At 39.0% G+C, this 21,578-nt stretch overlaps 1 protein-coding gene and 1 pseudogene across 2 annotated transcripts in view; one reads left to right on the top strand and one right to left on the bottom strand.

Moving 5' to 3' along the window:
* DDAH1 (dimethylarginine dimethylaminohydrolase 1) overlaps positions 1–12,522 on the top strand; it is a 207,043-nt gene extending 194,521 nt beyond the window's left edge. For both annotated transcript variants that reach the window (XM_039838728.1, XM_039838729.1), the window contains exons 5-6: positions 7,562–7,705; positions 9,316–12,522. In XM_039838728.1, the coding sequence (XP_039694662.1) occupies positions 7,562–7,705; positions 9,316–9,432 (261 nt within the window). In that variant the 3' untranslated portion in view covers positions 9,433–12,522. The remainder of the gene's footprint in view (positions 1–7,561; positions 7,706–9,315) is intronic.
* Positions 12,523–12,994: 472 nt separating this feature from the next.
* LOC120583556 (uncharacterized) lies at positions 12,995–13,113 on the bottom strand (annotated as a pseudogene).
* Between the last annotated feature and the right edge of the window lie 8,465 nt (positions 13,114–21,578).

The following is a 21,578-nucleotide window of genomic DNA, read 5'->3' as shown; positions in this document are numbered from 1 at the left end:
GAGAAGCCGTAAGTACAGTCCCTGCAGTTAAAAGAACACTAACTTACACAGCGCTCTGGAGCGATTCACTTCCTCTACCATTTTTTTAGAAAAAAATGTTGGAAATTGAAACTAAACAGCCAAATAGCCACATTCTCGGGATATTTGAAATGATGCCCATATTTTAACAAAAGCTTCTGTGCATCCACAAAGCGGAAACAAAACCTGTTCCTCCACCTCACCCTGGTTCCTTCCTGGGGAGTCTGAGCTCTTTGAGGAGATGCCCTGCCAGGCGGGTCAGTCGTGTGAATGTGTCTTCACGGTGCCAATTCCAATACAGCAGGGCAAAAATGTTAGAGGGACACACAGTCTCCTGAATCTTTTTCTGTGTGTGTTTTCCTCTAACTGGTGGGCACCCTGCATTGTTTATATACATGTATCTCCTGAACCCAGCTATAAGTAAATGGCAAGCTGTCTTATTCAGACAATAACAACATATACGAAAAAGGAAAACAATCACTCTGACAGGAAAAAAAGAAACCTGGGCTTTGTTCCGAAAGACAGAAACTCTGTGTGTTTATAATAAACATCTTTAGCTCTTTTATGGAAATAGAAAGTATTTTTTGTTTATCATCTATAGTTACACTTCCTAAATCCTTTTCATTTAGAAAGACTACACCTGACATAGCTTTTGTATTTTTTTTCTTTTAACAGTTAAGCAGAACCACTCACTGTCCCAAATGGGGCCCATTCTATTATTGAAAGTCATTTCGTTCAGCACATTTTCTAACCTGTCTTAAAATGATAACCCGAGGGCCTTGAAAAATTAATTGAAAACCTTCTCCTAAGGTGGCTTTGCTCGTTTTCTTAAGCCATTTTATCTTAAGAGTAACTCTAGTTAGAATTTATCAGTGAATTACTTTATGTATTTCCAGCTTTAAATTATTTCCCCACTAAGGATATTATAATTCCTTTCCTTACAGTAATGAAAATACTAAAACTACTCTCAAACAATGCTAGGTTGGGAGTGTGTGTGTTATGTGCCATTGAGTAGGTTCCAACTCCTGGCGACCCTTTCAGTGAGTGATGTCTCCAATGTCCTGTCCTCAACAGCCCTGCCCAGCTCCTGTAGACTCATGCCTATGGCTTCTGTTATGGAGTTAATCCATCCCATATTGGTTTTCCTCTTTTCCTGCTGCCTTCTATTTTTCCCAGCATTATTTTCTTTTTCAAAGAAACCTGCCTCGTAATGTGCCCAAAGTAGGACAGTTTCAGTTTTGTCATTTTTGCCTCCAATGATGTTTCAGGCTTGCTTTGCTCTAGGATCCACTTGTTCATCTTTCTGATGTCCAGGGTGTCCATAGAGCTCTTCTCTAACACTATACCTCAAACGATTACTGGCCTTTATGTCAGTAATTTTAGGACTGCCCCCAACAGAAGCTATAAATTATAAATATAAAGCCCAGAAAAGAGAGAAACACTAAAGAGTGAGGAAAAGCAGTGATTAGAATTTCAAATAAATGCCTTTAACTGAAGAACAAAGCAAATACATAGAAACTATGTAGGGAATGGAGGGGATTTTTCACTCAAGGAGGTATGGGTGGGGGATGGGAGAGAGCATGGAGAAAGCTTGAGCCCAAGTAAATAAAGCACAAGGATTGGGGGGAGGGGCAGGAAGCATACAGTCTCTGTTACTCCAAAGTAACTGGGCACTTTCTGAGGTAGGCACAACCCTGGAATTTTAGTTTGTTCCCTCACTGATAAACAAGAAGTCAACACCGATAACGATCCTTGATAACATTTCCTCTGGAATGTGCAACATTCCATATTTCATGTTTCTGCTTCATAGTCACATCGGACATGCATGAGTCAGACTGAGAGGTGGGAAATTTGCCCAGGCAACTTATGGGACCATTGAAGGTATAAAGTCAGCCTATGAGGTGTGGTCTTGCCATGCTTCTTTCTCTTTTAACTCATCTTGTACTGAACCATAGGTGATTTCTTTACCTATGGGAAAAGAGTGCAATGAATTATATGTAGGCTGTGAATTAACCTGGAAACCAACTGGCAATTATCTAGAGCTTATGAATGGTGGGAGCGACTAGCTCCCACCACTGTGATAGACCAAAATATGCTACCCACAATTCTCTCAGTTGCTTAGAAGATTAAGTCAATGAAAATATGAGATTTTCTGGGTTTTGTTTTGTTTGTGTCTAGGCTTGCCCAGGTAATGACTGTACATACCATAGTTTAAGGATCTTTGTGAGGCCCTTGAATCACTGGGGTTCAACTTAGTAGACCTCTGGCCCAGGAGACTGCCTCTTCATTGGTCTGGAAGAAATCCTGAACTCCTCGGGCAAATCAGGTCCAATCCTTGTGAAGATGACAGTCCAGTTCTGACTCAGACACAAGCAGACTGATCATCATGTCCCACCTTCAATTCAGCAGGATACCATAAGCAGAAATTCAGACATTGTGCAATCCTACTCATTGTGCCTGGAAAGAACTAGGCTGGTCAGATGGACCAAGAGTAGCTGCTGAAAAGTCACACAAATCCTAACTTCCATCTTGCATTTAGAAATAGCTGATTTATATCAGGAAGAAACCAATCTGCTCTTTGGGTTCCGGGACTATTTTATTAAATCGAAGGTTACAAACTGACAAGAGGTATATGTGTCCAGTTTGCTATATACAAAGTTTTTTCTTTTCCTCCTTTATTTTAATACTTTTAGGTGTTGTACACTCACTAGTTCACCCCAGATCCACCATTGCTTATTGTCTTACACCCAAAGTCATTTGGGTCAGAACCATAGAATATAGTACCCTTCTGTACAGTGTAAAGAAAAAGACAAACCTCGGCCTCATTGATTTTAACCTGGTTTACTTTAAGTAATGAACTGTATTTATATTTCTGGACATAGGCCATATCTCGTTTTTCTGAAGGAATGCAATTGTTCAAATACGTAATTGATCACAAAATCCATCCTGGTGTGCTCCTGAGGTTCCCTATATCCCTTGAAAGGAATGAAGAAATGAATCAATTAGTTATAAAGAAATTTTGATTGCCCGCTATATGCCAGGTGACTTCCAAGAAACAAAGAAGGAAGAGTGTTCACATTTGTTTCACATTTAATATGTGCTAGGAATTTATGCTAAGCATATCACATTCATGAGCGTTTTGTTCTTTTTTTAAAATTTATTTTTTATTTTTGATGGTGACATTGGTTAACGAAATACAGTAAGTTTCAGGTGTACAATTCAACAGTAAGGCGCATATATATATATATTGCATTGTGTGTTCATCTCCTGTAGTTAGATTTCTTTCTGTCACCATATTTGACCCCTTTTACCCCATCTACCTCCCTCTTCTCCCCTCCCCACTACCCTTTGGTAACCACTAGTCTGTTGGCCATGTCCATGACTCTCTGTTTGTTTGTCCTGTTCGTTTGTTGCTTTTAGGTTTATATCACATATAAGCGATATCATGTGATTTTCAACTTTTTCTATTTGGCTTATTTCACTTAGTGTGATTTTCTCAAGGTCCATCCATGTTGTCACAAATGGCAATATTTCATCTCTTCTTATGGCTGAATAATATTCCATTGAATATATGTACCACAGCTGCTTTAGCCAATCATCTATCATAGGACACTTTGGTTGCTTCCATGTCCCGGCCATCATGAATAATGCTGCTATGAACATTGGTGTGCAAATATCTTTTCAGATATGAATTTTCAAGTCTTTGGGGTAAATACCCAGTAGAAGGATTGCTGGATCATATGGTAGATCCATTCTTAGTTTTTTGAGGAACTTTCATTCTGTTTTCCATAGTGGCTGCACCAATTTGCAGTCCCGTATCCTCTCCAACATTTGTTATTACTTGTCCTGTTGATAACAGCTTTTCTGATAAGTGTGAGATGATATCTCATTGTGATTTTGATTTGCATTTTCCTAATAGCTAGCAATGATGAGCATCTTTTCATATGTTTGTTGGCCATTTGTATGTCTTCTTGGAAGAAGTGTCTGTTCAGATCCTCTGCCCATTTTTTGATTGGGTCATTTGTTTTGTTGTTGTTGTTGTTGTTATTGAATTGTTTGAGTTCTTTGTGTATTTTGGATATTTGGCCCTTATCAGAAGTATTGCTTGCAAATGTATTTTCCCATTCGGATGGTTGTCTCTTTACCTGTTGACAGTTTCTTTTGCTGTGCAGAAGCTTTTTAGTTTGATGTAGTCCCATTCATTTATTTTTGCTTTTACTTCTCTTGCCTTTGAGGTCAAATTCATAAAATCCTCTTTAAGTCCAAGGTCCATGAGTTTAGTTCCTATGTTTTCTTCTGTGCAATTTATTGTTTCAGGTCTTATATTCAGGTCCTTAATCCATTTTGAGTTAATTTTGATGTGCAATGATAGACAACAGTCTAGTTTCATTCTTTTGCAGGTGGCTTTCCAGTTTTCCCACACCATTTATTGAAGAAGCTTTCCTTTCTCTACTTTGTTCTGTTTTTTAAAATAATCTTCAAAATTGCCCTATGGGGAATAAGTAATAACATTGTCATCACGTTTTACAGCTGAGGAAATTGAGGCTCAGAGAGCTTAAGTGACTTGCTCAAGGTCACAGAGTTAGTGTGTGGCAGAGCAATTCGATTCCAAAGCTCATGCTTTGTTCACTACATTATGCCTGGACCTGTATTCAAGGAGTTAGCAATCCATTTGAAAAGAAAGAGAAACTTTGTAAAAACTCTCATATGAAAATGTTTCCTAATTTCGAAAAGTCTGGGAACATTTTAGCAATTCTCTCTAGGGGATCCAGGCAGAAAAGATGCTAAACCATTGGATTATGTATGAAAGAATATAGATTTTAGAAAGAAAACAGCTAAAGAAATCACCATAGGAAATTGATGGGTATAGTGTTATATGGTTTTAAGAATAAAGATTAAGCTCCAAAAAAAAGCTATTTTAAGAGTGAGGTTGAAGATTAAAGCTTGCCAGATTAGTAGATGAGCTTGCAAACTGGAAACTTGAACTGTGTCTGGTCATGCTGTTAGAAAATATTAGTGGCTTATTAAGAGCTTATTACTGTGCTTTATTGTGTATATTACCTTCATTTAACTTTTACAATAAGAATGAGAGACTATTATTATCTCAATTTTATAGGTGAGTAAACTAAGAATTCAAAAAAAAAAAAGTATAAAAGCTGACTAGCTCATAAAGGTTGGAGCTGAGACTCAAACCCAAGTCTTACTCCAGAGTTGATGGTCTTAATATGTCCCCCTCAAGGCAATAATAAATGGAAACCACTATTGCTGTGTTTTGAAAGCAGCCCAAAAGGAAGTCCACATAAGATGTAATTAAATAGCAATTCATAATAGAAAACTACTTGAGTCGGGATATTTTTCCTCTTATATAAGCCTCTTCCTATTATTTCTGATCATATCCATTTTAAAAAAGAGGGCTAAATTGAAGAGGTTGCTAATTTGCTTAGGATTGTTAATCTTTAGAAGTGTCTTTAACGTATTTTTTTTTAACTTTTTTTGCCATCAAAATATTCTTCAATACCTTTTACTAAAACACAACTTGCCCTCTCTAATCTTATTTTTCTTCCCAAATCTACTTTTCAAGAAATTGTCATTTAAACATATACCAACATAAAAGGGAATTTAACTTCTTAATTGTCCACATATTCTAATAGATCTAAGGTTTCTCAGTCGGAGCTCTAAAGAAGAACCCACCCACAGCTGATCCACAATAAGGGCCCTATCCTTTCAGAGAACAATTTAAATTAAAAAGTGCAAGAGAGGTGCCCAGTCAAGTCCTGTAGCTACACCAAAATGTACCGTGTCATAATTGGATTACATATAAAAAAAAGAATGCCTAATACCACAGAGAATAAATAATAAATACCAAATGTTGATGGTAGTTTGTAGGTGAGAGAGAGCCGCTGCAGCTCTGGAGCCCAAGAAAGAGAGCAAAGTGAGATGATTAATAAAGAAGGTTTTGAGTTGCACAGATCTGGGTTTGAAATCATCTGTGTAACCTGTGAACCAGTGATTTGACCTTTTTCAGTTCAGTTTCTTCATTTATAAAAGAGGAATTTTGAGATTAGATAAAAGGTAAAATATTTGGCATGATGCCCTGCTTGTTCTGATGGTCAGTCTCTTCCATTATACTGTGACCTCTTCAAAACCTGTATCTATATCCTGCTCACATTTGTGTCTCTCAGCCTTTGATGTAGTGCATAAGCTTCCCCATTCGTGATGCTTCCTTCTCTACAAAGGATATTCCATAATCAGTCTACTCCTGGCCTTTCTCGGCCCTTGACATATTCCACACTAGGAGAAGTGAATGGTTTACAGGATTGATGAATCAGGAAAAGCTTACCACATGCCACTCTCTACGTTCTCTTGGGAGCATTCAGTCTCTTCCACTCTTTCATACCATAAATCTTACTGTCCAGTGCCGCCACAACCAAGTGGGCAAGTCTACCTAATTCTGGAGTCTAATAATATGAAGCATATTTTCACAAAAATAGTGAAGGGTAAAGGGACACCTGGCTGGAAAGGTAGATTAGAACCAGATTGTGGAAAAGAGCTTGCTATACCTTCATTATATGACGTTTAGGCTGATTCCTTAAAACATATAGATGTTGATAAAGAATGGAAAGAATCTACATGCTAAACCCAAAATAATACTTGCTGTGTTTTTGATGTTTGTACAGTTTTGTTATGTGTGTGGTTTGGGGAGGCGATTATCTTTCGGGGCGGGGTGGGGTGGTGTTTTGATTGTGTTAAGGCGGAAGGATGGAGTATCGATATTTTAAATTTTGTGTTATTTTAAAAGTTATTTTATACTAAGGTACTAATAAACCCATTATTTGATTAACAGACCTGCTAAATCAGTTTTTATCTAGGTGTGGTCTAGAGGTCTGCCTCAGTATTACTTGGAGGGCTTTCAGAATACAATTTTCTATGCCTCACCTCAAATCTGCCATACCAGAATCCGGTGGCAAGGGTGAAGCCCAGGTGGTTTTTTCACTCCTTGTTTAAGTGCATAACCTGCCAACAGAAAGGTGAATTCAGTTTAAATGTTCATAGAAGAAATTGTGCATGTGTGTGTGTGTGTCTGTGTGTGTGTAGTTATTCCTAAATCAGATTATTGACCATCTGATCATTGTTCTAGTCTTTTTTTCCAATAAATCGGGTCAGCCCTGCTTACTCAGCCAAGGATATGTCAAAACCCCAGATGGGCCTTTCAAATATGTGGCCATTTTGTGTCTTACTGTTAAGTCTTATGAACAAAAACTAGAAAAATTATAGACAGCTTTAAAACCTTTTTAAAATTAGAGACTACATGCTTTTAAAAGAACGACAACAACAAGAACCCTTGCAGTTCTTCCAAAGAATCACAGCTTCATCAGATTTTCTTTTTCTGGTTTTAAGTTACTAGGGGTAATAGACGGGAACTTCAACACAAAGGAAAGTTTTTAGGCATCGCTTACAAGCTCATAGTCCATCGCACTGCCTTCCTTTTATTTGAAAGTGTGGGGAGATGCTCTGCTTAAGCCTGCTGTGTTTCTCTTTTTAGATCATGCAACAGATGAGCGACCACCGCTACGACAAACTCACTGTGCCTGATGACGTGGCTGCAAACTGTATCTATCTAAATATCCCTAGCAAAGGCCATGTCTTGCTGCACCGAACCCCAGAAGAGTATCCAGAAAGTGCAAAGGTAAAAATCATCCTTCTTGGCCACTGCACCTAGGTAGGCCTCGCTGACAGTCTCCCTGTCTAGGGATTTTTTTTTATGTTGGAATGACAAATAACAGGGGCTTCTTTTCCTCTATACTTATCAAATTATTAGGAAAGCAGAAAGGATAATATAATTTAGGGCACAAGAAAAGTTTATTTAATTCACTTTCCTCATTCATGTCATTGGTCACTAATGCATGCACCATAATTAAGTTGATCATGCCTGGTAGTCAGAGCTTTTCAAATAAGTACTTGTGTTCCAGCTCTGATTAAATGTTCTTCCCCACACTCAGATACTCATTAAGCATACAATTAGGTAGTCTACTGTATCATTGTTTTTGACAAATTTGAGCTGCCCCTCATCAGAGAATCATTTGTTTCTCAAGGCAGAGGTGTAGGAATGACCCAAAGAGGTGGGTGCTCATTGTCAGGGCTGCAAAAGGAAGGGGCTGCACATCCTAGGTAGCATAATAAGCATTAAAAACAACAACAAAAAAAAAAAACAAAAAAAAAACAAACAAAAAAAACTTTGTCAAAAGGTTAGAGCTGGAAGAAATAGAGTACACTTGGAATCTACCAACTGGTCCCTCTAAAGGTTTCTGCATTTGTAATCCAATCAGGGAATTGTCCCTAGATAGAGAATTCTTTCCTGGTCTAACAAAATCTTCCTTGTCATTAACTGCTTCTGAATTCAGCCCTGTGTCATCATCAGAAATGATAATATCCACATTTACTGAGGGCTTCCCCTGTGCCAGGCACTGTGCCAAGTACTCTACTACATGCATTATATTATCAATTCCTTAAAACAGCCCTATGAGGGCACTATTATTATTCTAGTCTTTCGGAGAAATAATCCATGGTTCAGAAGTGATCTGATGTCACTTGACTGACATCACAGTGTAGGTAGCGAGTTGACAGAAGTAGGTTTGGAACCTGACTCTGGCTCCAGCACTCTTAACCACCGCAGTGAATTTTAAGGAACAAAGTGCTTCCTAAAGGAGCATGATAGATTGTTTTTTAGGCAGTGTATTTTCAGGTAATTTTTTTTAATGTGCTTTGTTTGATTATTAGAGAAAAATCTGTGGACTGTTATTTCAAGTTTAGGCACACCCTTTCTATGGGTGTCAAAAGATGCTATAAAATTCATAACTGTAATTTAAAAGCAGTTTGACCTGAAATACTTTGTTTGAATTATATTTTGTCACATTTTTTCTAATGGTGTTGATAAAGAAAGAAACGTTAAAGTATAGCTGAGAGAGTTTTAAAGTGTGGAGAGAAAGTGACATTCAAATTGAAAACACAGCCACCATCTTTCCTGTATCACGTAATCCACCAACGACAACAGCAGAGTAGAAGCATGTCTAGTACCAACCACATTTCTGACACATCTCTGGCTTTGAAGTTAAAGCTAGTGGTTAACCAACGCTCCGAGCTCTGTGGGCATGTGTGTGGTCTGGATTGCATGCACGGCTTGGGGTTAAATGGGTGAAAAGCCTAAATTCACAACCAAATTAATTCTCTACAACAGGCAGTAAGACAGAAGAAGAAACATAATTATTCTTCTCTCGCTCTCCTTGATTCTTACTATAGGTTTATGAAAAGCTGAAGGACCATATGCTGATCCCCGTGAGCCTGTCTGAACTGGAAAAGGTGGACGGGCTGCCCACCTGCTGCTCGATTTTAATTAACAAGAAGGTAGACTCCTGAGTGGCAGTCTCTCCTGCAGCCGGCAATACTGAACTCAAAAGGCCAACAACTGTCCCCTCTCCTGTCGTTTTCATTGACGATCTACTGTGCCACTGTGTGACTAACTTTGGTTTACAAAAGTTTAATTTTAATTTTAATTGCTTTGTTCTGCACCTTCCCCTCCCTCCCCTCACGGTGATAGCCCCTCATGGGTGATAGCTAAGCTGTGGATTGGCTAAATGAATTAAGCAACCTAGAAAATGTAGAGCTAATGAATTACTGAAATGCGATTAATGGTTGTAAGAAAACACTCATTTAGTGATTGTATTATCAGTGTGAAAATCATTTAGTTGCCAATATACGCTGAAGAATGTGTTCTTGATCAGTCAGATAAGCTGGGGTGGTTTTGTTTTTTGGGTTTTGTATATCATTTATCATCTTTGCTTCCTGTGAAATTCCCTGGTCCACGAATTTTCCTCCCTTCCCTCTTTTTATCTTGCAACTCTGAAAACTTTTTTTCCAGTTACTTTCTTTGGCTTTTCTCACTTCTATCACAGTCACCTTGACCTTGGGTAAAATCAGGAGTCTTGCCTACCGGATACCTTCCTGCAGGTTCACCCTGTCTGCCACCTGTCTCCTCTGCCTCATGGCTACATCTTCTGCCACCGCCCCAGCTCTACCCCAGAGGGGCAGACAGAGCCCTCAGCAGAACTGTGAACAAAATCAGAGCTGCTGTTTGGGGGAGAGTTCATCACACAGAAGCACATCCTGACAGGGTTTCCCCAGAGATCTAAATTCCAGAAGAAGTAGGGCATCACACCTAGGAAGATAAATTCAGCACCAGACAGTTGCTAGGGGAGTGTAGATCAAGAAACTTGGAAATACCCATGGGTACAACGTCTTAGAAAGTCTTTAAGTCACATTCCATGAATTTTTGCTTCATTACTATCCACGTATAGACCTTGGGGAAATTCTTATTTTTTCTTCAGCTCATTTCTATTTCCCTCCATTGTGACTCACCCTATTTCCAGCCTTCTACCCCCAGCAGTTATCCTGGCTTAGCAAAGTTATTTCCTTCAAAAGAGACATCACATCTAAAAATGATTATTGATGGTCCAGTGCGAGCCAAATGGAGCATGTTCAGGAAGTGATTGGCTTGATGCTTGAAACCAACTGCTGACAATGGACAATTACACTTTAAAATATCCATGAATATTTTCTGTGGAATTCAATTAAAATTTCTTTTCTCTCTAGCCTTCAGATTGCAAAATCTTAAACTGACACGAATCTTTTACATAGAACAATGCCTCGGTGAAGGGAGAGATCATTGTCTTTTACTTAACCCTGAAAGAATCAGTCTTTTATTTTATTTTTTGATGGGAAATGACTTTACTTGTATTTTATTTTATTTTTATTTTATGTTTATCATGGCAACATTGGTAAACGAAATCCAGTAAGTTTTAGGTGTGCAATTAAGAATCAGTCTTTTAGCAGGCCAGGGAAATGGTACTTTCCAAGGAATGATGACTGATCCAGACACGTTATAGAACTTCCGAATCATCTCCACCTTTCCTGTATTGCCTGTGGCTTGTTGTTTAAGAGTAAGAATCAGGGAGATTAAGAAATACTACTTCAAGATTTGCTCTGCTCACCTGTGTGTATGTAATCAGTCACCTTCATTCATTTCATCTCCCCCTTAGCAAATGGAAGTGATAAACCTCTGAGAAAACCGGGACACATTTAACCACTTTTTGTCTTTTTCACGTATTTGATGATTTTTTGCCAAAATGTGGAGGAATTTCTTCTCCTCCTTCTCCTCCTTATTGCTTAACTTTAAAATTCACTTCACATGCAAATATCTAATTATATGCATCCTGTGAATAATCCTTATCTTAGTCAATGTCATATTTCCAACTGTCTTCTCATGGGTGAATAATATGTTTTTACGAGAGAAAAAATAAATGTTACCCACATGCCCAAGTTAAGAAAGAAAAATTGTCCTTAGCAGTTACGGTTGCCCTTTGGGGTTAAATGTGGCCTTGTGCTGGCAAAAGTAGACATCCCCTGTGAGAGTTCAACATCTCAATGCAACCACAGGAAAACAAACCCAATCAGCTGGATTAGGCCTAATGTTAAAGTTAACTGGCATATAATTTTCAATGTCTTTACTCCTAGCATCCCAAATTAAAGAATGGTTTTCTATTATGTTTAGTCAATTGCAAATTATTAGATTTTTCTTTTGAACAATTTGTTTTACGGAAAGCTGTTTTTCACTTTTCCTTTCCTTCTTTCCTTCTCTTTGTCCCAAGAAATCACTTAGAATCTGTGTGCCTCTTCTACAGAATCTTATTCTGCATTGCTATGTCACCAACTAGGCTGGCTTCTTTGGACTCCCTATGTGATATGATAATGTGAAAATCTAAAAGATTTGCAGCGTAGTAGTATTACTTCCTTGGTATTCTCATCAGCATAATGTTATCTTTGAAGAGGAATGATAATCTGTTACATAGGTTCCCCTCTTGTCCATTGTGATTTATAAGACTAGATTAACTAACAAAAACTGCTTTTTGACATTATAAAGACATTAGTAATTTTACGTAAGTAAGTAAAAGTTGAATTACTTGATCAGTCAGTAAGATTCAATTTAATAAGGATGATATAGAGAAAGTACATTATTTAGCATTATCTCTTCAACTGTGTGATGGATTGCTATAGAAATCAATAAGCAGATCTCACTAATGTGTATTGATTGCTCTTTTAAGCTACTGTGAACAGATTTCTAAGGCCATCTCTTCATCTCAAAGGGGAGAAAATAGTCTGTAGATAAATACCGTGACTTATTTAGAGTTGCATGTTAGTCTTTGTAATTATTTACTCTTTAACATTCTACAGAACTCAGACATGACTTCCACACGGTGTTAGGTTGTGCATTTTCTTGTACTGACCATCTTGTTTCAGCCAATGTATGGTTATCCACATTGTGTGCCAAAACCAGTAATGCCTTTCACAGCCCTGTAGTCCAGAGAAGTTCTGCACTGATTTTAGTCTCTTGCTGTCCTGATCCTACAAGTATACCAATCACGACAGAATAAAGTGTGAGTTGTACTGTGATCAACAGTGTATGTCTCTTTTTTTAAAAAAAGAAACAGAAATTGCTGTGGCAAATGAAGTCATAATTTCTTTGCTCTCAGAGATGGGAAGTTTTCTCTCTTCTCCTATAAGCTATGGAATTGTGACTGTAAATCAACTGCCATGAGTAGCTTGGATTAAAATGATAGTTGAAGAGATACTTTATTTCAGGCACCTAAAAAGTGTGCGTGCTCTCCACGCTGCATCGGAAGATTGTGCTTTCACGCGCGCTCCTCCCTAAAAGGTTTCCCTTGCTCCCTTTTACTCCTATCTGGTCAGTACAGTGCACAGAGGCAATCGAACAAATTTTTCTCTTCACTCATACAAGAGTTTGGGTTTTTGCTTTTGTTTGTTAGACAGTAAGCATATTTTAGGAAATTTGAAGATTTCTTTAATGAGGCTTTTTTATTTTTTATTTTTATTTATTTTTATTTTTATTTATTTATTTTTTTAACACCTACAGCACCTGGTCTTCCTAGGTGGTCTCCCATCCAAGTACTAACCAGACCCGACCCTGCTTAGCTTCCGAAATCAGATGAGATCGGGCATGTTCAGAGTGGCATGGCCTTAGATGAGGCTTTTTTATTTTCAACAATTTTTTGTCTAAAGTAGCTTCATTTTCTTTTTCTGATTTTAAAATTAACTGGTCACTGTAAAAGTAAAATTTGAAAAACACAAAAGAAACTATAAAAACAAAAGTAAAGAAAAAAAATTATCCCAAGTTTTATCACCTAGAGATAGTTGCTATTAACATTTTGGAAAATATCTACACATCTCTGAATAGATGTAAATATAAAATAATTTTACATAATCATGCCATTCTATAGCCTGCTTCCTTCACTTAGCAATATATTAGAGCATCTCTCCATGACAATAAATATAGATCTATATGATCAATTTTAACAACCCCGAATATTCCATGATACTGTTGTTGAAGTAGCTCTTTCTAATTTATATGGAGTGTTACATTACAGATGTTCAGTATCTGAGCTAGTAGCTGAGGGGTCTTCGAGCTATCAAAAATGCATTGCTTATAAGGTTTCACACACACCCAGAGTTAGTTCAATCTAGTGTCTTCTTATTATACTGAATGGTATGAGCAAATGCTCACCAGAAGCACAGATCGGTACTAAAAATCCTTGCAGAGGTCATTGATTCAATCACACGCTCCCAGCTGGTATTGCATTGATTAGATCTGCCTTATTCAGGTTGTCATCGATCTGGGCAATGAAGCTAAAAAATGCCATCGGCCACCCCTGCACACATTCTGTGGCCACCTAAGTGCTGGAGTGCTCCTCAAAGCAGAGAAGGGAGACACACTTTAAAGAAAGAGTTGGCAGGGGCTCCTTGACTTCCCAGCCTTCCAGAAGGATGGAGGAAGATAAGAATGAGAAAAATCCTCTCTTATGATGAATTGCAGATTCTGGAAATGGGAATTTTGCTGACTGAAGAATGCTAGCCAACAATAGTTTTGGATACGTGAGCACATGTTTAACATACCCACTTTCTGCCAGTCTCTGGGTACAGCTCCTGTCTTTCAAGAGCTGACAGTCTAAGACGGGCAGAAAAGGAAGACTACACATGTACACAAATGATTATGACACAGCAGAAAGTTAAGTAAGAACTAAAAAGAACAGCGCTGTGGTGGTTCCTAAGCAGGGTACACCAGACAGAGGAGTTGGGTTTGATCTGAGCTGAAAAGACAGCTCTGGTTTCAACAGGCCAAGACGGGAGTGCAGGCATTCAAGGCTGAGGAAACAGCATGAGCAAAGGCATGGAGGTAAGAGAGCATGGTGTGCTCTTCAGAAGCACCTACTTTGTGCCAACTAACTCTGCTGGGCCCTGGGGATACGACGGTGACAGTCCCTACTTTCCTGGAATTTACATCTGAATAAGAAGACAGTTATGAAACAAGTTACTGCAAGTGTGATGAACATTATGAAAGAATGAGGTGCCCAGGGCAGATGGTAGGGGCAAGCGAGTGGATTCGTTTGGCAAAAACATAGGAAAACATAAGAACATAGTGAAGTTATGTAGGTTGGAATGTCAAGGGCCTTGACTGTTAAAGTAGACTGAATTTGGCAGTCTGTGAGGATCCCCTGAAGACTCTTGTTTGGGTCATAGAGCTTGGCACAGCAATATTGTATTGGATAAATGAAGACTGAAACTGGCATTAAGTTTAATTTCTCCAAGTTTAATGTGTCATTTAAAAATCTCTTCTCATCACCAAAACGGAAACTGAAAGCTGTGCAATTAACTCTCTTTATGTTTTCTCTCCCGAAAAATAGATTAATAACACCTTCCTCCTCTCCAAAGGGACATTTTCAATGTGAACAAGATAAAAGGACTGAAAGGTTCTTTGGAAGAAAGGTATAATGTAAATATCATTATCATCATCATTATCCTCATTAACTCCTATCACATCAAGTCTGGATCCCATCAAAGTGTCATCTTCTATTTGAAACATCAATCACCTACTCCAGAAATAACTCAAGATTTTCATCATTGATGCCACTAAGCTGGCCTGACAGCTTCCATGGAGAATTCACAGGTTTCCTTGGTAGCCAGCACGGCTGCTCCAAAGACACACTTCCATTAGGGAACTGTTGGCAAATTGGAATGTTTCCCACCTCCCTTCAAACACTCGTTTTTAACTCAGTGAAAGCTGGGCCACTTACAGCATGAGATAATGGGTATCAGGCTTTTAGGAGAACGTGTAAGTACCAAACATATTACCGTAACTATAAATAAATAAAAGATTCAAATCAGTATATCAGCTAACCATTTGGTAAAATATAGTCTGGGCTGGCTTGTAACATGATGGATCCCTAAGTTTTGGGAAGATCCCTCTATTTATAAACAGAAGGCTTAGTCATTTGACTATAAATACAAAGAGCAAGCTTGAGTGAATCAACACAGACCTAAGAAGGTAGTTTGCTTTTTCATAAGCTTAAACCTTTCAAAACTGATTTTTTTAAAAGTTCTTACGCATGGACAAGGAAATTAATTGATTTGCTCAGACTTTGGGATACCATGTCCATCCTTGGACCGGGATGCCAAGGGTTATGTGCTGAAATTTCCCACTATTCTGCAACAGCACAAAGACTCTGCATATTTCACAGTAATTCAGGGGAAGTTCAGGAACTGAACAAGTCCTGAGTCTGAGTGGCATTTGAGCCATGTAGAAATATTAGCTCTTCTACCTCCAGAAGAAGCTTGTGGAATGAACAGATTCATGAATCCAACAGAGGCTTGAAATTCCAGGGTAGGATATGAGCAAAGTCACTTATTTTGTTTACTGGGACCCAGATGAGCATATGAAGTCCCCTAGAGATAGTGCTACAACAGCAACATGGGGCTTGCTTTCTTTCTGGGCTTGACGGTCATTGAGGGAGATAGGCAGAACACTGTAACCATGGTGAGATGGTAACAAGGAATCTGTCTGATAGGAAACAGGATTCACCCCTACTTGAATCAAATAAAGAGATTTCATGAAGGTCTGTTTCAAAGGTATGGTGTTAAGGGAACAGACAAGAGATGGTGAGACACCCAGAAAACAGCTGTCAGCAGTACTCCTAGGCCCAACAGGACAAGGACAGGAAATCATACCGCTGGATCTGACACAGAGTAGGGACCACTGCTCTAGCTAGAGATCAGGTTCCAGAGCAGGGAAGCAGTGCCTCAGCCTCTCTTCTCACTCTCTGATCTTCTAGTGCTCCCCACTGACTGAACAAAACTACAAGTTGGCTAATGACGGGGCCCATGAGATGACCGCAGCTAGGGTCAGCCTCATAGGTCCCAGGGCTGGTAGAGAAGGGCAGAGGGAGGATCTTGAGAGGATAGACGCTAATCGGCACAACGCCAGCATGAACATGAGCTCGTAGCCCGTCAGAGTGGCCATCGCCGGCTCTATCTCTCAATGTTGGCATTTAAGTCATATTTCTTGCACATGCCAGTTATGTGGTCTTATTCTCTCTCTCAATATCAGAAAATGATTGGAGAGAATCAACAGTAGAACATTAGTCTGCACAACCTGAGGGTGAAAAGAATGTCACATTCCAGACCCATGAGTCCTGGACCTCTTTAGTAAGCACTGTGTTAATGCTAAAATTAGAGCAGTCTCTTCGGCACCTGGTGTCCAAAAACAGCTAGTTGCCTTTCTACAGCTATGCCCATGACCTGCTGGTTACACAAGGTTGTTTAGGACTCCAAAGAACCTGTTTTCTCTGTTTCCTCTTTTGTTTGTACATACAGCAGACCTTGCTAAGAACAAGCTGCTTTGGTTTTACTTAGTTATGTTGCTCCTGGGAATAATAGTCTATTTTATAACAGTGAGTTCCTCGTTCCTGGGGGTATTCAAGTAGAGACCTAAGGATTAGAGTAGCTATAGAGAGAGATAGATAACATCTAATGTCCTTTATCACCCTGGAATTCTATTATCCCAGGCAACTTTCCTTTGCCCTCTGCCACCCTCAGTCTCCCAAATGTATAAACATTGTTCTAATCTATTCATTAACAATAATAAAGTTTTCATGTCCAGCATGACAGCATGAGATTTGTGAACTAGTTCTCCAATATAACTGATGAAGATTATTATTTAAAAAACAAACATTTAAAGTCTCTGGAAGTTGATTATCAAAACTGAAAACTTTTATGCTTCAAAGGAATTATCCAAAAACTTAATAGACAACCCACCAAATGGGAGAAATTATTAGCAAATCATATACCCATAAGATATTATATCTTGAATACATAAAGAACTCTTACAAGTCAATAATAAAAAAGACAAGCCAACTTTAAAACGGGCAAAGAATCCAAAGAGACAGCTCTCCATATATCCAAAGAAGATATTTAAATGGCCAATAAACACACGAAAAGATGTTTTTTCTCATTAGTCGTCAGGGATGTGCAAATCAAAAGCACAATGAGATACCACTTTACACCCATCAGAATGGCTAAAATAAAAAAATCAGATAATAACAAGCATTGGCAACAATGTAGAGAAATCAGAACCCTCATACACCGCTGATGGAAATGTAAACTACAGCCACTTTGGAAAATAATCTGACTTCAGACACTTAACACTGAATCACCATATGATCTAGCAATTCTACTCTTAAGTATATACACAAAAGAAATAAAAGCATGTGTCCACACACACACACACACACACACACACACGAAACTTGTACATTAGTATTTACAGCAACATTATTCAAAGTAAACAAAGGTGGAAACAACCTAAATGTATACAAAACTAATGAATGTGTTACCTCTATACAATGGAATATTATTCACCAATAAAAAAGAATGAAGTACTGACACATGATTGAAACTTGAAAGCAAACATGTTAAGTGAAAGAAGCCAGTCAAAAAATACCATATATTATATGAATCCAGTTATATGAAATGTCCAAAGTATGCAAATCTATAGAGGCAGAAAGTGAATTAGTGATTGCTCAGGGCTGGGAGTTGGGGGGAGAAGGGAATAAGGAGAAGAGAGAGGGAGTGATAGCTAAGGAATAGGGGGTTTCTTTTCAATGTAATGAAAATATTCTAAAATCGATTTTGCTGATTGTCACGTATACCCATGAATATGCTTAAAACTATTGAATTGTATACTTTAACTGGTGAGTTGTTTGCTATGTGAATTATATCTCAACAAAGCTATTTTTCTTAATGACAGTAATAATGCTTTGTTCTCTTCACATCTCAGGGAGTGGTTGGGAACATCGAATGCGAGTTTATATAAAAGTACTTGGTACTCTATGCGGTGCTGTACAGATGTAGTCTATTATATTCCTGAATGGGATTCATCAGCTTTTCACCAGCACCTGTCAGTACAAAACTCAGAAGCAGCCATTCCTAAAACTAGTTTAGCCCCCAATTAGATTTCCTTTTCCTTAGTGGTTAAAACTCATTGAGCCCAACCATTCAAAGAGTGTTTTATAATAATTGCTTACAGAATGCTTCTTGCCATCACGGCCTTTTTAAAAGAGGGAATAATGTTCATTTTTATACATTTTTCTAAAACAACTCAAGTGCACATAATTACCACACATACCAAGTTCCTCATTATGTCAACTCTGGAGTCCACATGGCCTGTATATTAATTTGCTAACTAGTAATCTTTTCTTTCCTCTCAAGTTCCCAAATCTTGCATTATATTTTGGCCATCACTTTGCTCCTGTGAACAGCAGCCTGAATAAGCAAAAGCAGATGAGAATAAAATTTGCTCAAAATGACAAAGTTGAGAGTAATATAAAAAGAAGCTGATTCTCTGCCAGTCAAGCCTATGAATGCAGCACTAACACAGCATGTTTGTACAGAAGGAGGGAGAAATCAAGTTACCCTCTCTGGTGCCATTTTCTTTGCTTGCCCCGACGAGGCCAACCCCTCTGTCTAAATAACCCTTCCTTTTACATACAATTGTACAGATTTAAACCCCAGCTGATGTCAGCTTGGTCACTTTACAAAATGTTATAAATAGAATTTAGTGATAATAGCTTTTTTTTTTTTTTAATCTCTATGTGACTGGCATGGTGCCCGGAGGTGTTATGTGCCTCTGTCCTTTAACTCTCACAAGTGCCCTATGAATCAAATGACAAAGCTGAAGCCCAGAGAGACTCAGTCACTGTACAAAATCACACAGCTAGTAGGTATGGCCCTGGGGCTCAAACCCCGATTCTGTTCCTCATGCCTTCTAAGCTGCACATCAAAACAGGTGCCCTATTAAAATTTCAAAATTATTACACGCCAAGGCATTTTCAGATTGTATAGTTTCCCTACCACTGCTTTTCTATTTTCATGCAGATGTGGGAGTATGCGTTTCTCCTCTTTCCCGGAGGCATCCTTAGGTTGAGCCCCCAAAACAAAGAGAATCTGGACATGCTTGTTAGCTGACTACAGTTTTTACCCCCCAAAAATGTGGAGTAAGAGCGCCCTCAAGTGATCATTTACATTTTTTCATGAGGCCTTTTGGCAGGGAGAAGTGGGAATAAGTTGCTGTGGCTACTGACTTGGTGGCCTTGGTAGCGCATGTGACCCCTGGGTAAACAGAGCCGTCCTATGACCTGTTTGTGGACCTGGCCTGGGCAGATTCTGTGACCTGGCCTCTCCCGCCTTCGCTGAAACCAGAAATGGAGTCAAAGTCCCTTCGGGGGTATTTAAAATCTGTACACACTGTAATCTGGGAGAGTCTAGAGGCTTCATAGCCAGGAAACTACCCCCTTACCACCCACTCCTTGACTCATGTCTGCATTTTCTCCCATGAAGCATCAGCTTTTTAGCTAAGGATTTGTTCCCTTAGGATTTGTTCCTTGTTGGAAAAAAATAAAAAATCACCAACCCTGGGGTAAGTGTGGGGATGACAACACTTTAATTCTTATTAATTATTCACATCTTCATATGAAATACTACCACCTGGCCCTAACCTGTGTTTTAAAGGAAAGGCAAGAATCTAATAATAATGTAAGCCAGGAGTAGCTGGGGAAGGCAAGAAACAGAGAAAGGAAGAGGAATCAAAGAGAGGAGAGAAAAGAGAGAGAAAGGGAAAGGGCAGGGGAGGGGACAAGAAGAGAAGAAAGGGGAGAGGAGTGGGGAGAGAGCAGAAGAAGGGATGGCAGAAGGGGGCTAGCCCAGACCGTTATGCAGTCTGATTCAGTCCTCATTGCCCTACACTTCAAAAGCATGAAGAACCTGCAAAGGCACTTTTGCTCAATGCACCAGACATTTCAAGGGCTCCCACTGGGTTCTCATGATTGCTTGGTGTATAGTCTGGGTTCACAATTATGGAGGCTGAGAAGTCTGAGATGTGCAGTTGGCAAGCTGGAGACTCAAGAAAGCCGATGGTATAAATTTCAGTCTAAGTTCAAGTCTGAAGGCAGGAAAAGACCAATGTCTCAGCTCAAAGGCAGTGAGGCAGAGAGAAAGAATTCTTTCTTACTCAGCCTTACATTTTCTACTGGCCCTCCCACACTGGGGAGAGCAATCTGCTTAACTCAGTCTACCTATTTTAATGTTAATCTCATCTAGAAACATTCTCACTGACACACTCAGAAATAATGTTCAACCAAATATCTGGGCACCCTGTAGCCCAGTCAAGTTGACACACAAAATTAACCATCGTACTTGTCAGTACACTGCTTTTTGGTTTTTCCTGCTCAGGTTATTCTCACCCTACAGAGTAGAGGCTGAGGGTAGAAAAAGCCTTTCCTAACATCATACCCCCAGGATCTAACACAGCAAGTGCTCAGGATGTTCGAAAAGTACAAAAACTGATAAATGAAGAAACTCACAGATTTGGGCCCAATATAAAGAAAATATAGTGCTTGTCTCACTATACACCTGTGTTCTCTACGGAGCACAGTGAGCTCTGAGTCAGAGGTTGTGCAGGTTATCACATTCTAGTAGCTTAGTATGGTGTTTGACACATAGTAGATTCTCAATAAATATTTGGCGACTTAGGAATGAATGGATCAATGAGTGAGAGGCTAGAGTCAGCCATCTATCTCCCTAGGGCAGAGTTAGCTTTGCTTTTCACTTAGAGCTAATCAAAAACCACTTTTACCTCTGGTCAGAATCTGACACAGGCTTTTAAAAACCAATGTATTTGACATTGTCTTCAGATTTAAGAAATCTTTGTTTGTAAAATCCCAGCTTGCCTGTTGTCACCACAGTTAACCAGAAACTGTTAAACCCTTTATGACCCTTTTGGGGGCTAGCCAGGAAGGCTGTACAATTAGTGCTATCAGTGGAGATCTTATAACAGCACCTGGAGCTTTTCTTAGGAAGAATGAAACTTAAATGGAGATTCTCACAGCTAGAAAGCATGCTGAACTGACAGGAGATTTGCCCTAATGCTGTGACACAGGTTTCTAGAACAATTTGGAGAACAGTGAAGAGACCCAGTCCAAGTTCATCTTATGTGTTAGAAATCTCTCTGCTCTTTAGGAAATGCATGAGAGAGAAATCTACGTTTTGGGTTTCTGTGTCTCAGTTTTACTTGTGGGAAACGGTGACAGTGGCCCCAAGACAGA

This window comes from Pteropus medius, unplaced genomic scaffold (genome assembly GCF_902729225.1).
Source record: "Pteropus medius unplaced genomic scaffold, Ma_sr-lr_union100, whole genome shotgun sequence".
Classification (NCBI taxonomy): Eukaryota; Metazoa; Chordata; class Mammalia; order Chiroptera; family Pteropodidae; genus Pteropus; species Pteropus medius.
The sequence above is the reverse complement of the archived record's forward strand: the minus strand, read 5'-3'. Positions and strand labels throughout refer to the sequence as shown.